General features: G+C 39.5%; 1 protein-coding gene across 2 annotated transcripts in view; it reads left to right on the plus strand.

Moving 5' to 3' along the window:
* The window catches only part of gabra3 (gamma-aminobutyric acid type A receptor subunit alpha3), a 155,635-nt gene extending 151,777 nt beyond the window's left edge, over positions 1–3,858 (plus strand). For both annotated transcript variants that reach the window (XM_079508824.1, XM_079508823.1), the window contains one exon: positions 147–3,858. In XM_079508824.1, the coding sequence (XP_079364950.1) occupies positions 147–467 (321 nt within the window). In that variant the 3' untranslated portion in view covers positions 468–3,858. The remainder of the gene's footprint in view (positions 1–146) is intronic.
* Positions 3,859–12,975: the final 9,117 nt, after the last annotated feature.

Raw genomic sequence — 12,975 nt, forward strand, 5'->3', positions numbered from 1 at the left:
TTGTTCTCTCAATGTGTCGTGTCGTGTGGCGTCTCGTGTTGCTTCTGTTTCCTCTTTATGAGTTCAAATGGAAGTGTTGTTCAGTATGACGCTTCGGCCTTCACGCCCCTTTACTCTGTTTTCTTCTTTATACATGTCCTTTTCAGAGAAGAGAGTCCTCTACATTGTCCAAAAAAGCCAACAACACATTCAACATTGTTGGAACTACCTACGCCCTCAATGTAGCCAAAGATCAAGGCTTAACCACCATCTCCAAGAGCGCCACTGCAGCCTCTGGCCAACACGATTTCCTCCACAGATTGGATGACCCGTACTTCGAAGCCAAAAAGTCCTACAACCGTGTCAGCAAAGTGGACAAGATATCTCGCATAATTTTCCCTGTTCTCTTCTTTATCTTCAACCTGGTCTACTGGGTGACGTATATCAACAGAAAGCCCGTCATGATGAAGTCCAACATCCAGAACTGAATTGGGAGTAAAACTGCAAGGGTTGATGGTTCCGTTTGCCGGTTTTGCGAGGGTTTGCAAGAGGCCAAGTCCATTACATCCTGTTTTTGCACGAGTGTGTGTGGGTGGGTGTGTTTTGTCTGTGCATATGGTACTTTCTTTAACCTTTGATATCTTGCACGTCTGTATAGATGGAAGGCAAATCTTAGCATAGAATCACAAGTAGTAGTGGAGCTTGGGGGGTGAATATTTTTCCATATCAAAATGTGTTTGTGTAGCATCTCTTTCTCTCTCCATACCAAACCTGGGCTCTGGCCCTGTTCCCTGTTGTCAATAGCCGAAAGGTATTTTGTTGTATCTCGATTGTTTGCTGTTCAGTATGGTAGTCAATTTTTTTTTTCCTGTGTGTTTAGACACGTTTTTCACTTCCTCGATAAGGTCTAGTCAGGACGAGTGAATAAACGCACGCACACACACGCACGCACGCACACACACACACGTGTGCACACACGCACACACACACACACGCGCGCACACATGCACGCACACAACACACACACGCACACTTAGGGACACCAGATTCGGTTTGTGTAAAGTTAAGAACAGTCTAAGGCCTATTGGCTGAAAGTGTCCATCAAAAGGTACAATAGTCATCGGTTTTATTGTTTTGCAAACATTGAAGGTCGATTGTGGTCCATTGTCATGTTGCCCAGATTTCCATGGAGCTTATGCCCACATATTGCACGCACGCACGCACGCACGCACGCACGCACGCAAGAGGATTCAACTGACTCTGAGCTGCCAAAGACTCAAAAAAGCCATGGTTTATAGTTTGACAGTTTCACAAATATTGACGGTTCAGTGTCATTAAGGTGTCATGCCCCCCCACCCCCCCATCCAATGGTCAGGCATCAGGTCAGTCATCGGAAGAATCATCGGCGTGCTGTTTACGTGACAGTATGCTCCTCTCTTAGCCAGCGGCTAAGCCTTGCGTAGCTCCATATAGGTACATCATTAATAATCGTCAGTGTCTGGCCTTCAGCTTGTCCTGCTACATCTCAGCAGAACCAACGCAATATCATCTGGAATTGCTTTTGTGTCCCACAGGCCTGCCTGTACATTTTCCAGTCCGGTGACTCTTATTGTTTTAACGGGAAGAGTATGTTCAATGAGAGAGAAGGAATGTGCCTTTGTGAATACACACCTGCTATGTAGACATTATTTTGTTTCTTTTTAATTTTTCTTTACATGCGCGTGCTGTGCATGTAAGAACACTGACATAGTAACAAATGCACACAAATTAATTAGTGCACATGTATACGCACACAGACACACAAATGTCAGTGTGCACATTACATGCAACCACATACTGGTAACCAGTAGTTCCATATGGTATGTGGCACTGTCGCCCCCAGTACGGTCACTGAGTGTGAAATTATCTATTAGTGTGGAAATTGAGCAGACCTCTGCATGTGAAGAAGATAAAGAAGTATAGATAGCTTCTTATTATCAAGGATGATGTCGGATTGCATTTATGTTCATAGTCATGGTGGCATGTCTCTGAGATAAACAGAAACTGGTATTGTTACTATTGTTCAAAATCTCATTTTGAATGATAGTTTATTATCGGCCAAGAGATCGTGTTTTCACTCTACATCTTGCAACCTACTAGGCCGATCATATATTTTGTGTAGGTTTACAGCAGCCAAAATACTATATATATATATATGAACCTAATACAGCACCATCTTGAAATCACAGACATGTATAGTTGATTAATGAGCATGCTAGGTTTGCTAAGTTGCTATGTTTTGGGTGATTTGATTAGGACATCCGTACAGAATTTAACGTTACATAATAATGTCATGCATATTGGATTGTGAGGCCAATGCCACACAGGTCTTAAGTCTCTTTCCTGAGACTACACTGCCTCCCTTCAGGTCTGCCACCTTTCAGATATACAGCAGTATTATCTCATCCTGTATGCCATGCCATTTAATTCACTGCCATGTACAATTGACTGCCAACGTGTGTAGCCACAATATCGGTGATCCTCTCACAAAGGACTCAAAAAGCAACTGTGGTGGAGCAGCAAAGACCTGACATACATTTCAAAAACGCATCCTTTGATTGGCTGGTGTTACAAGCATAATTGAAACAAGGAATTAACAATCATGCACACTTTGCAGATTACACAACATCGGATGACAAAAAAAGTGTTCACATTTACTGCAGTATGCGTGATGTTACTGACACAGAGCTGAGCTGACAGGGTTGTGGACATGTTGCAGTATTAGGATATAACATTGTAACATCCTATGACAACATGTCACACTACTTTCTGATGTGTTCAGTGTCCACAAAGTTGTTTCCATACAGCCTGTCTTTTCTGATTGCACTATAATGACTATAATGATATATAATTATATCCCTTTCCCCCATTGCCCCATGCCATTTTATACTCAAGCACAACCCCAAAACATTGTCATCACAGGCCCCAGACAGAGGGAAAGATGGAGGGAGGTAGGGCATGCCTTCCGGTGGAGATTTGCGCTCTGAGTGCCACTTTCTATAGTTACAAAGTTTCCTTTGAATGGGATGACATCTGCTACTATGTTTTATACTTAAACTCATGCCAGATACACTCATGCTTTTCTTTTCACACATATTTCTATGGAGGTTTTGCATCCCTGGTGCCTGTCCACATTCTTAATTTGACTGTTCTTTCTGTAGAGTCAGGTAAAACTTGTTAAGCTTTTCTTTGCTTGTGTCATTGTTATGATAAAGCCTGATTTATGCTCCAGTGTTGTGTGACATGTCGGCCGACAAGGATAACATATTTCTTTGTCACCAAACCATAATAAATCAGGCTTAATGCTTTCGATTTGCATTCCAATTGTGACTTTATAGTAGATTGTCACGCCACTGCAATAGGCTTGGTGTTGATATTATATGAACATATTCTTTGTGTTGTTGTTTTATGCTGAGTTATTGTGTTTGGCTATACACAACAAAACGTTTTATGTCATCTTGGAGACACTCGTCACACTGAAGACACTGCATTCTGTCGAGTCCTAATTTCCAAGTTATTAACCACATTAAACCTGGTGTGTCCCTATTTTGGGCATGTCATTATAGACACACACACACACACACGGAATGTGAAATGAAATTATCTCCAGTTTGACGACAACTGCCTCCAGTGTCACTCGTTGGTTTTGCTGAGTGATGAGCACATTTCCTTTTGAGTTAATTTACGCTTTGTATATGTGATTTGTTTGACTGTTGCCAAGTAAATTATTTCTTTGCCAGATGCATTCTGGTTATTTTCAACAGGTTAGATTTAATATTTTTGAAAGACCAATGTTATTTTTATTTTTATTTTAGCCCCCAACATGCATCTATACATAGAGATGGTGGTAAGCACTTTTGAATAGCATTTTTTATGATGCTACTCTTCTTATTTTCTTTTTTTCTTTTTTCTTTTAACCATTCATTTTAGCATAGCTACAGATCAGGTTTGTCTCAATGCAGTAGCCTATCATGCTTTCAACAAACTGACGATGGCCAGTGGGACTGTTAAGTTTATTCCAAAACAAGGGTAGCAGTGACCAGTGCATTATACCAGTTTCATGCAGTATTCTTGCCATATGGTAATTGTAAATTATTTCCCACCGTAGCCACTTGAACAAAATACTCAGTTTACCAGGTTCCCAAGGGCTCTATATTGTACTAGGCCACCTCTTGTTTTGCTGTAAAACAAAAAAGCTAAATATATTTCCTTGTCTTGAAAGTTTCCCCAGCCATTGCAGAAATAATGTGTTATTGTTCAGCTTTATGTCCATCAAAACAATAATGTGCCAGTTTAGAGTGAAATATATGTCTATAGCACTAAAAGTGGAGTCAGTTGGTGTCAGGTGGTGTTTGATAAATTCCACATGAGATGGCACATTTCTCTCATACATTGGATTGGACACATGGGAAGATATGATGTTTTTGGTCTTAGAAATATATATATATACTCATAGAGTATTCCCCTAATTATTGTGGACTATACGTAAAATAAAATATCTCTAGCCATGGTAATTTAGAATAATTTCTGTAAATTCATTCAAGAAAAGGGTTGAAGTTCATCATTCCACAAAAGATCAAATTTTGCATTAATAATGACTATAAATGTGCATTTTCAGAAAGAAAGTACATAGCCTGATAAGGTATGGTATCCACGCGTTGTAATTGAAGATGACATTCAGCAAGTCATTACATCTAGATTAAATTCATCATTTAAACCACTTGGTGGCAGTGTTTGCACAGTTGAATATATTAAACACTTGTTCAATGTCTCCCCCTCTAGGAGCCAGTTATTTTAACAGTATTAGCCACTGAAACATACAATGTAATGGCTGAATTACAGAAGATATTACATTCACAAAATAAAACGATATTCCTTTTCATGCATTGATACTCAGGTGACTTTACATTTGTGTATGTGTTTGAAGATAAAAACGCTATGTTGCAATACCTACCTCACATATTTATTACACCTGAAAATCCACCTTTTTGTGTATTGTTCAATATTCTTTCAGCTTCATTCTCCAGATGGCACACAAGCACATGGAATGATGAACTTTGAATCAGTACCCTTCAATGGATATACATTTTCTCTGCCTGTCAGTTTCTTTCATGTCATGATTGCAACCTATACTTTGAAACTTTGTTCAAGAGCCCAAAAGGTTTTACTTCACTGGTTATCAATGTTAGTCCGCAGGGACCCCCAGGCATCCATACGAGGGTTCTAAAGGGTCCCCAGCTAAATGAGTGCTATTTAGGAACCAAATTGGATCCTTACAGCTCTCTAACTCTGAGAACCAAGTGGACCCACAATGGTCCTGTTAGGGTATGGTCTTTTGTCCTCCTGCACAGTCTTTCAGGAGATTCTCGTGTCCAGGGCTGCTTGACAGGGACACGGTGCACTTTCTTGCTCCAGGCCACTCTGACACGAGCTGACAAAGTGACCCTGTTGCATTCTTAATGCTAATTTATACTTTGTCATTATGACCGTGGCGCTCTGTGAAAGTCTGTTATTTTCGGTGAGTAACGCAGTCATATGATGAAGTGTAAATTAGACTTTAATGTGTGCAAAGGACTATTGATCGGATGAAAGATAATGGTCAAACAAGAACACTTCCAGAACCACAATATTCTACATGACTGCCTTGCCTTTACTGCTGGACCACACTGCCCTACAAAGCACAACAACAGTAACTGCATGAGCACTGAGCAGTGGATGGAAGCCAAATGCCCCACCATTAGGTAATGCCAGCATAGAAGTTACAGAACTTTATCATTTAGTAGTTTTTGGTTGTTGTTGTTGTTTTATCCCCATATCATAGTTATGACCTTTGGCATTTCAAACGCACAAAAGTATTACTTTTGTTTGCCTTTGTCAGTAGAAGCTCATTAATCGCTTACTTCAAAACTGACCAGAATGGCCATAATGAACTAAATAGGCAGTGATGCAAAAAATAAAAGGAAAAGAACATTCCTTTAGTTATAGTTAATGAAGAACACATGATGAGATGCTGATGTAGATGGAATGCATGCATACACAGATCATGTTAGGGTATATGCATTAGGTGTGATGTTTTGATGTAGGCTACTTCACAAAATTTGGTTTTGATAAACAAGATTCGAGTGGATTGGGTTAGGATTTATTTCTATTTAGAGCTTGGCAAAGCCTTCCCTTACAGAGCAAAACAGAAACATGTCATATGTGCATATAGTATATGATATATATATATTAGGACTATATTAATATATGGATATATTTATTCTATTCAAAACATACAGCATTAAAGCTGATGTGTTTTATAAGACATTAACTCATTGTTGCAAATCTCAATGGTTAGAAAGCTATAGACAAATCACAGATTATGAATGCTCAGAGGCAACACTTCCTCTTGCTCAGAGTAGTGTTACTAAGTTGTGAAATGTGTAGATATTGTGAATTCAATTCTGCTAGTTCTTTTGTGAATATTGATATGTCAGGTTGTTTATTTTTACCTTTGATAAGTACTGCTCTTAAATCCAGCTCTATAACAGAGTGTTGTGTTTTTTTAATGTACAAATAATACTCATCAAATCTACTTTAGATCAGTACCATGTGTGCACTTTTTAAAACTTTTAACTGTGAATAAGCAGCTGTCCGCAAGCGATGTTGTACATGCTGCTCTCTCTCTCTCTCTCTCTCTCTCTCTCTCTCTCTCTCTCTCTCTCTCTCTCTCTGCATGTCACAAAGCATTGGGGAAGCACAGTGTTGTTTCTTGACAAACAGCTACAGGGGATTCTGATAGTTGTTGTCTTTTAGCTCTTTTTGACTACAAGGAGTAAGTGAACCGTGCTGGAATTTGGTTCTGGATTTGTTTCCATAAGTTATGGCTCAGAACCTAATATGGGCCCTGCTCAGGAGGTAAAATATGTTTCCATCAAGGGTGGTTCTGATCATAATGAAAACAAACAAAAATGCATCACATAATTTCACGGGTGCTGGCAGTTTTCAGGTTATGGAAGGTTCCCCGTTGTAGTTGAAAAGAGCCATTTGGTTTGGTTTGTCCCATATTGAGGATGTGCTCTCTAAAGCCCTGTCCCAAACTCATGTCTTCACTGTATAAGATATTGGAAATGGCAGTGGGGTTTAAAAGGATCTTGTACCAAGGTATTATTACTTTGCCATGGCGTTGCAAACAGAGGTGGAAAATAAGCCTGAAAAGCTAGAAGGATTCTGGGACCCTAAACTGACAGAGCCCTTAAAAAAGCTGTGATGTATAGATTTTCACATTGGGCATTCATGTGATTTGTTGTCATGGGGCCTGGAACTCTAATAAGCTCTCCTGATTGCAAGGTCTGACTTACAATACAGTGCCACGGTGGAAATCTATGACACTGGCAGAACGTAACTTCTGGTAGTCATTTGCTATGCCTTTTGGTGGTTTATTGACATATAAATCCTTTGTTTCATTGTGGTATTCTCTGTTGTGTGGGCTGTACTCTGGTGCATGCAGGTCATTTTGTTTGTGATGTGTGTTTACACTGTGACAGGAAAATGGAACCAATACAAAGCGAGGGTATATTCTGTATTGTAAGAGGGAGCCAAACACTCTACGTATAGTGTTTGTTCTAACACTTCAAATGAAGGTGCATAACATTATTGTGATTTGTAGCATTATTTCTGTAAAGTGCTGCATACAAACAATATCCAATCCAGATGCATATAATGATAATGAACCACTGTAATAGAGGTGAAAAGGGTCACATGCCACAAGGCAGTATATAACTAAAGATGTGTAAAATACTAAAATAAATTATCTTTCATGAGATTCCTGATTCAATATCTAATAGGGCTCTGCCAGTTAACCATCATCTCAGTTGGTATTGTTTATCATCATGCCATGTACTTTTTGGAATGAGAATAGAAATGATTGCCCTAGGGTACTCTGTCACTATTAAAAAGATAGAGGTCACAGGATGGTAAAACTCTGTCTAAAGAGACTTGGTGGTAAGATTCTACTGGTGATACGTGCAATTGCAAACAATTTGCAAAACTGATCATAACAGCATAAAATGAACACATGCATGGATATGAATGAACTGCACATAACCTTTGGTCAGGTATGCCGATACATTCAAGTATTCTTCTGAACATTTTCCTGAATTATATAAATATTCAATGAGTTCTCACAGGGTTCTAGTCTAGTGTAAAGAACTAGATAAAGGTAGATAAAGGTACTCTCAAACTTCATTTGAGCATGGACTGCCTAGTAGTATACTGTACACAGTGTTAATTAAATGAATTTGATTCCCATTTGAACACACTCAAAGTGTTAGTGTACCATATACTTTATATTATTCAGTCTATGATACTTGAAGCTATCGTAAATAAATAAAAGTTCTCAGCACAGAGCAGCACAGAGAAAAGGGGATTCTATCAAATGATATAGATATTTTAAATGAATTAAACATGTGGGACATGATAGGTTGTTTTTTGCTTGCTTGTGCTTGCTATGATAAATGGAAAATTATCATTTATGCCTTCAGTGCTTTTTTTCTTACCAGTTCTATGGTTGTGCTATGCTAATATTTTGTGCTTATATGCTTCACCGCTTTGATTGCACAAAAAAGCCAGAAATGTTAGAATTTCATCACAATGACGTGGTCAAAAAAGGCAAATATCTCCAAGTGCAAATTTAGCCCAGGTGAAAATGAAGCCATCTACTGTGGCTTTCATGTCTTTAGCCCTGTATCTTTACTGGCGTGGTGTAGGGACAATTCATTTAAGTGAGTCCAGCATAATCCCTTGTAGATGCAGTGGTTTATATAGCTTCTATTGTTAGATAAATAATGGGTACCGTGTCCACAGTCCATTGTGATGTGTTGTCAGTGGACCCCAAATTCCAAACAGCTCCCATGTTCACCAAAGGTATGTTCACGTTGGATAGGTTCACGACACTTGACTGACTTGCCTCCAGATATGCATGAATGCTTGATGTAAGACAGTAGTTCTCAAAGTACGGTCTGAGGACCCCCAGGGGTCCTTGAGCGGGTTCCAGGGGGTCCCCAGCAAAGTATAGCATAAAAACCAGTTTAAAGGACGACTTCACCACTTTTCAACCTATCTTCATATAATTGGTCCTCACTAATAGCAAAAGAACAAATGTACTCAGTCTGTGTCTCATAGGAGGGGTGTGGGCAGTTCAGAAACCCGTCTTTGAGTGACATCATCAATGGGGAATCCAAGTTAACTTGGAAACTACAGGCTTTCTATTCCTGAAAAGTTACAATGCAATAATGGTATGGTAATAATATGAGACACAGTCTGAGTAGATTTGTTTTATTTTTTATCATGAACATTAGTGAGGACCAATTATATGAAGATAGGTTGAAGGTGAAGTCGTCCTTTAACAACTTTAACCCTACATTTGGCAAAAGGATTTTTTTTTTTTTTTAAAGGTTTAGGTTTAAAAGGTTTGGCACATATCTTGTTGGGGGTCCCTGACACATGATGGGGGTCCGTAGCCAAATACACAGTTATTTGGGGGTCCATGCCATTAAAAGGTTTGATGTAAGAGACTGGAAATCAAGCTTGTTCTTTTGACGGCACTTCAGGCTCAATCATAACATCTGCATTGTCATTAGGCTTTATTGGTAGGATTTAAAAACTGCACAATTCAGTAATCAACATGACCATTTCAGTGGATGCCCCCCAGGCGATACTAAACCTGTGCAAATAGCGCTATTGATCTTTGCTATCCTGTTTTTGACAGGGTACACAAAAAAAGAAACTCACACATATAAGTGACCAGGAAGTTTTATGCTAGGCGGAGACCGATATCCTTTGACTGTATGATGGCTAAAGCCAAAAGTGCAAGGAAATCTCTTCTGTCAGAAATAAATATGTTATTTTAGTCCTTTGTCCTGTTATTTCATTATTTTTAACCTTTGTTATTTGCAAGTGTTCATCTTTGTGGAGATTTTGTTTGTGGGGATATTGACAAATGTTTTATTCATCCCTTTGTCCAGGATTATGCTGTTCTTTATAGTGAATAAAGATACAGTGCTTTCATGTGTCTTGCGATTGTGTTTGAATGTCCCAGGAGATCATGAGTCATGGCACAGCACTGTTGATCTCAGATGATAAGCATTTGATAGTAATGCCCAATATTCTGCAAAAGGCCCATTAGGGCCATTACTCTGGAATAGTCTCCATATTTGTTGTGGAGAGAAACTAGCATTGCAGTGTCTGTGCTGTTAAAATATACATTATTGTGTTGTTCTATTCCCGTACCTCATATCAGTTACAGCAATAGCCTTTTGAAGAAACTTGGACTGCATAATTATTTCTTTGAGGGGCACTGGCCCCTCCTATGTCCAGCTTTGAGGGTTTGTGTAAACACAAACATTGAAGACAAAAATATGTGTGAAGTGAGGGGCGCTAATATATTAAAGTCTAACTCATGTTGATTAGGTGATGTAATGGTGATGTAAAACAAACGGTGCCAACACAAACATTAAACGCAGACAATATGACATAATGAGGCACATTATAACGTAAAATTTCCCTTCATTGTCAATGGCGTTTACAAAACAAATATTGAACTAAAGACAAACATTAAACCTGTGTAGGCCTATAGGAGGGGCTGGCGCCCCTCAAAAGTGAGGACGCAAATTGTGATTGGCCAGAATGAGATGATGTATGATAAGAGCGCCCCTCACTTCACACAGGAGTGATATTTGAGGGGCGCTAGCCACTCCTAGCCTATATACAGCTTTTGTCCCCACAAAATGTCCGCAACACAAACATCAAATGCCATTGACAATGAAGGGAACATTTACGTCATCTTGTCCCCACACGTGATTGGCCAGTATGAGATGATGATGTACGATGATAAGAGCACCCCTCACTTCACACTGGTGAGTTTTTAAGTATAGCCAGTACAAAAGGGTTTTCTTGATCATCAAATAATAACTAATTATTTAGGCTGAAATCTGAAATAAGTCAATAAAACTACACTTGATCATGTGTATTTTGTGATTTAAAAATAAATAAAAACAAAATATAAAAATAAATAAAAAAACTACACGATCTTCACGACAGCCAGGTGGCACATTGTGGAATACTCGTTTAGATCTAAGTTGCATCACAACAACATCTTGTGAAGCATGCAGAACAAGGACAAATGCAGTATGAAAATAGTAGCCTATTTGTTGGTCTCTTGATTCCATATTTCTACGAAGGCCTGTTACAACCTCATTATTATTGCTGTTATTATCCCTTCCCAAGGGGTATAAGTCTAACCCATCCTATAGCTGTGTTTGAAGCAGGGAGAAGGAATGCAAATAATTATTTAGAAATTCTATTTGACCCATTCAGATGTGGACTATTTGTTTTGTTATTGATCTCATGATACTGTATGACAGAAAGCAGACTGTTTTTATTTGTGTTCTATATTTGTTGTTTTACACCATTTCCTTAAATTATTGTGAAGCTCACTTAAAGTTCCTCTTTCATCAGTTGACTGCTCAGCTATGTGTTATGATAGACGATACCTCTTTGTGATGCCCATTCAGTGCTGTACTGCTTCCTGTGTGTGTGTGTGTGTGTGTGTGTGTGTGTGTGTGTGTGTGTGTGTGTGTGTGTGTGTGTGTGTGTGTGTGTGTGTGTGTGTGTGTGTGTGTGTGTGTGTGTGTGTGTGTGTGTGTGTGTGAGTGACTGTGTGTGTGTGTGTGTGTGTGTTATTCAGACTGGACAGTAGTAAGAGAGATAAACCCATGGGCAAAGATGAGAGACAATGCAAATAATGTCAGCCTCCTGCAGGGCTTGGATTATGTCACGTCTCTGTGCTTATAGAGTCAGCCTACATTACCTCATCTCTTGGAATCACACTGTGACATGCACCCTGCCTGCCCCCCCCCCCCCCCTCTAGAGCCCCCTCTCTCCAACAAGAGATGCATGGATGAGCAAGGAAAGCACACTCCTCATGTGGTGCTTCCCATGCATGAATGATGTTCAGTTGAACACCCTTCACTAAGTCCTACTCTGCAGTGAAGAGGAATAGAGGATCCAGAGTACAATCCATTAATACTTTATACTCGTGGTGGATCGCTGTGGAGGGCAGCGAGGAGTCACGAGTTGCTGTTGGCTAGTCTGCACTCTTGCATCGCAAGTACATTTACTCGGGTACTGTGCTTCTTCACAATTTTGAAGGGTACTTTTACTTTAACATTTCCATTTTTGGATACTTCTAGTCCACTACATCTCAGACAAAAACTTTATTATTATACAAAACGTACATTCACCACTTAAGCCCTATTTTATACATAGGCTATTTGAAAATAGCTTTTTTGTATTTTTGGGGTATACTTCTTCTGCCACTGTGGATGAGCAAGTGTTGGGGTTTGGAAGCACTCGTTTTTATTAATGGGTCGGGTCCCGCTGCTGCCTCCTGCATTATGTGCAAATGCGAAACAGCCTAACAGGTGGTACGCAGGGCCGTTCAGTGACTTCGACGAGTGCTTCCAAACAAAAAATAATCACCTGCAGAGAATTTCTTGACAGAAAGTAGCTCATAAATCATAATATGTCTACGGTGGATTTTTATGAAACAAAATGCTTGGCAGATTGAAAGAGGATAATTCAAGCTTGGCCTAGAGCTGTAATGTTGGTGAGTTTAACGTTGACAATACTTGAGCAGATCGCAAAAGCAGATTGGATGAATGGGGAGTCAACTCTAGATTCATCCCATTATAAAAAAAAATCTAAAGTTGCAAATTGCGGCTAGACTATAGAAGAGTGTTGCTTTGGTTTGGTGCTTACCTAGATTCAGGATTTGAGTTTATTTGCCATTTATGTGGGCACAAATCATTCCAGTATTGATTTGAATGGGAGTCCAATGAGGTCCCAAACAAACACCTGGTGTCAGACCCCAACCAACAGGTCCCTGGCACCACCCTCCCAAGGAGACAGTGGTCTACA

The sequence above is a fragment of the Electrona antarctica genome (assembly GCF_951216825.1).
Source record: "Electrona antarctica genome assembly, chromosome: 8".
NCBI lineage: Eukaryota > Metazoa > Chordata > Actinopteri > Myctophiformes > Myctophidae > Electrona > Electrona antarctica.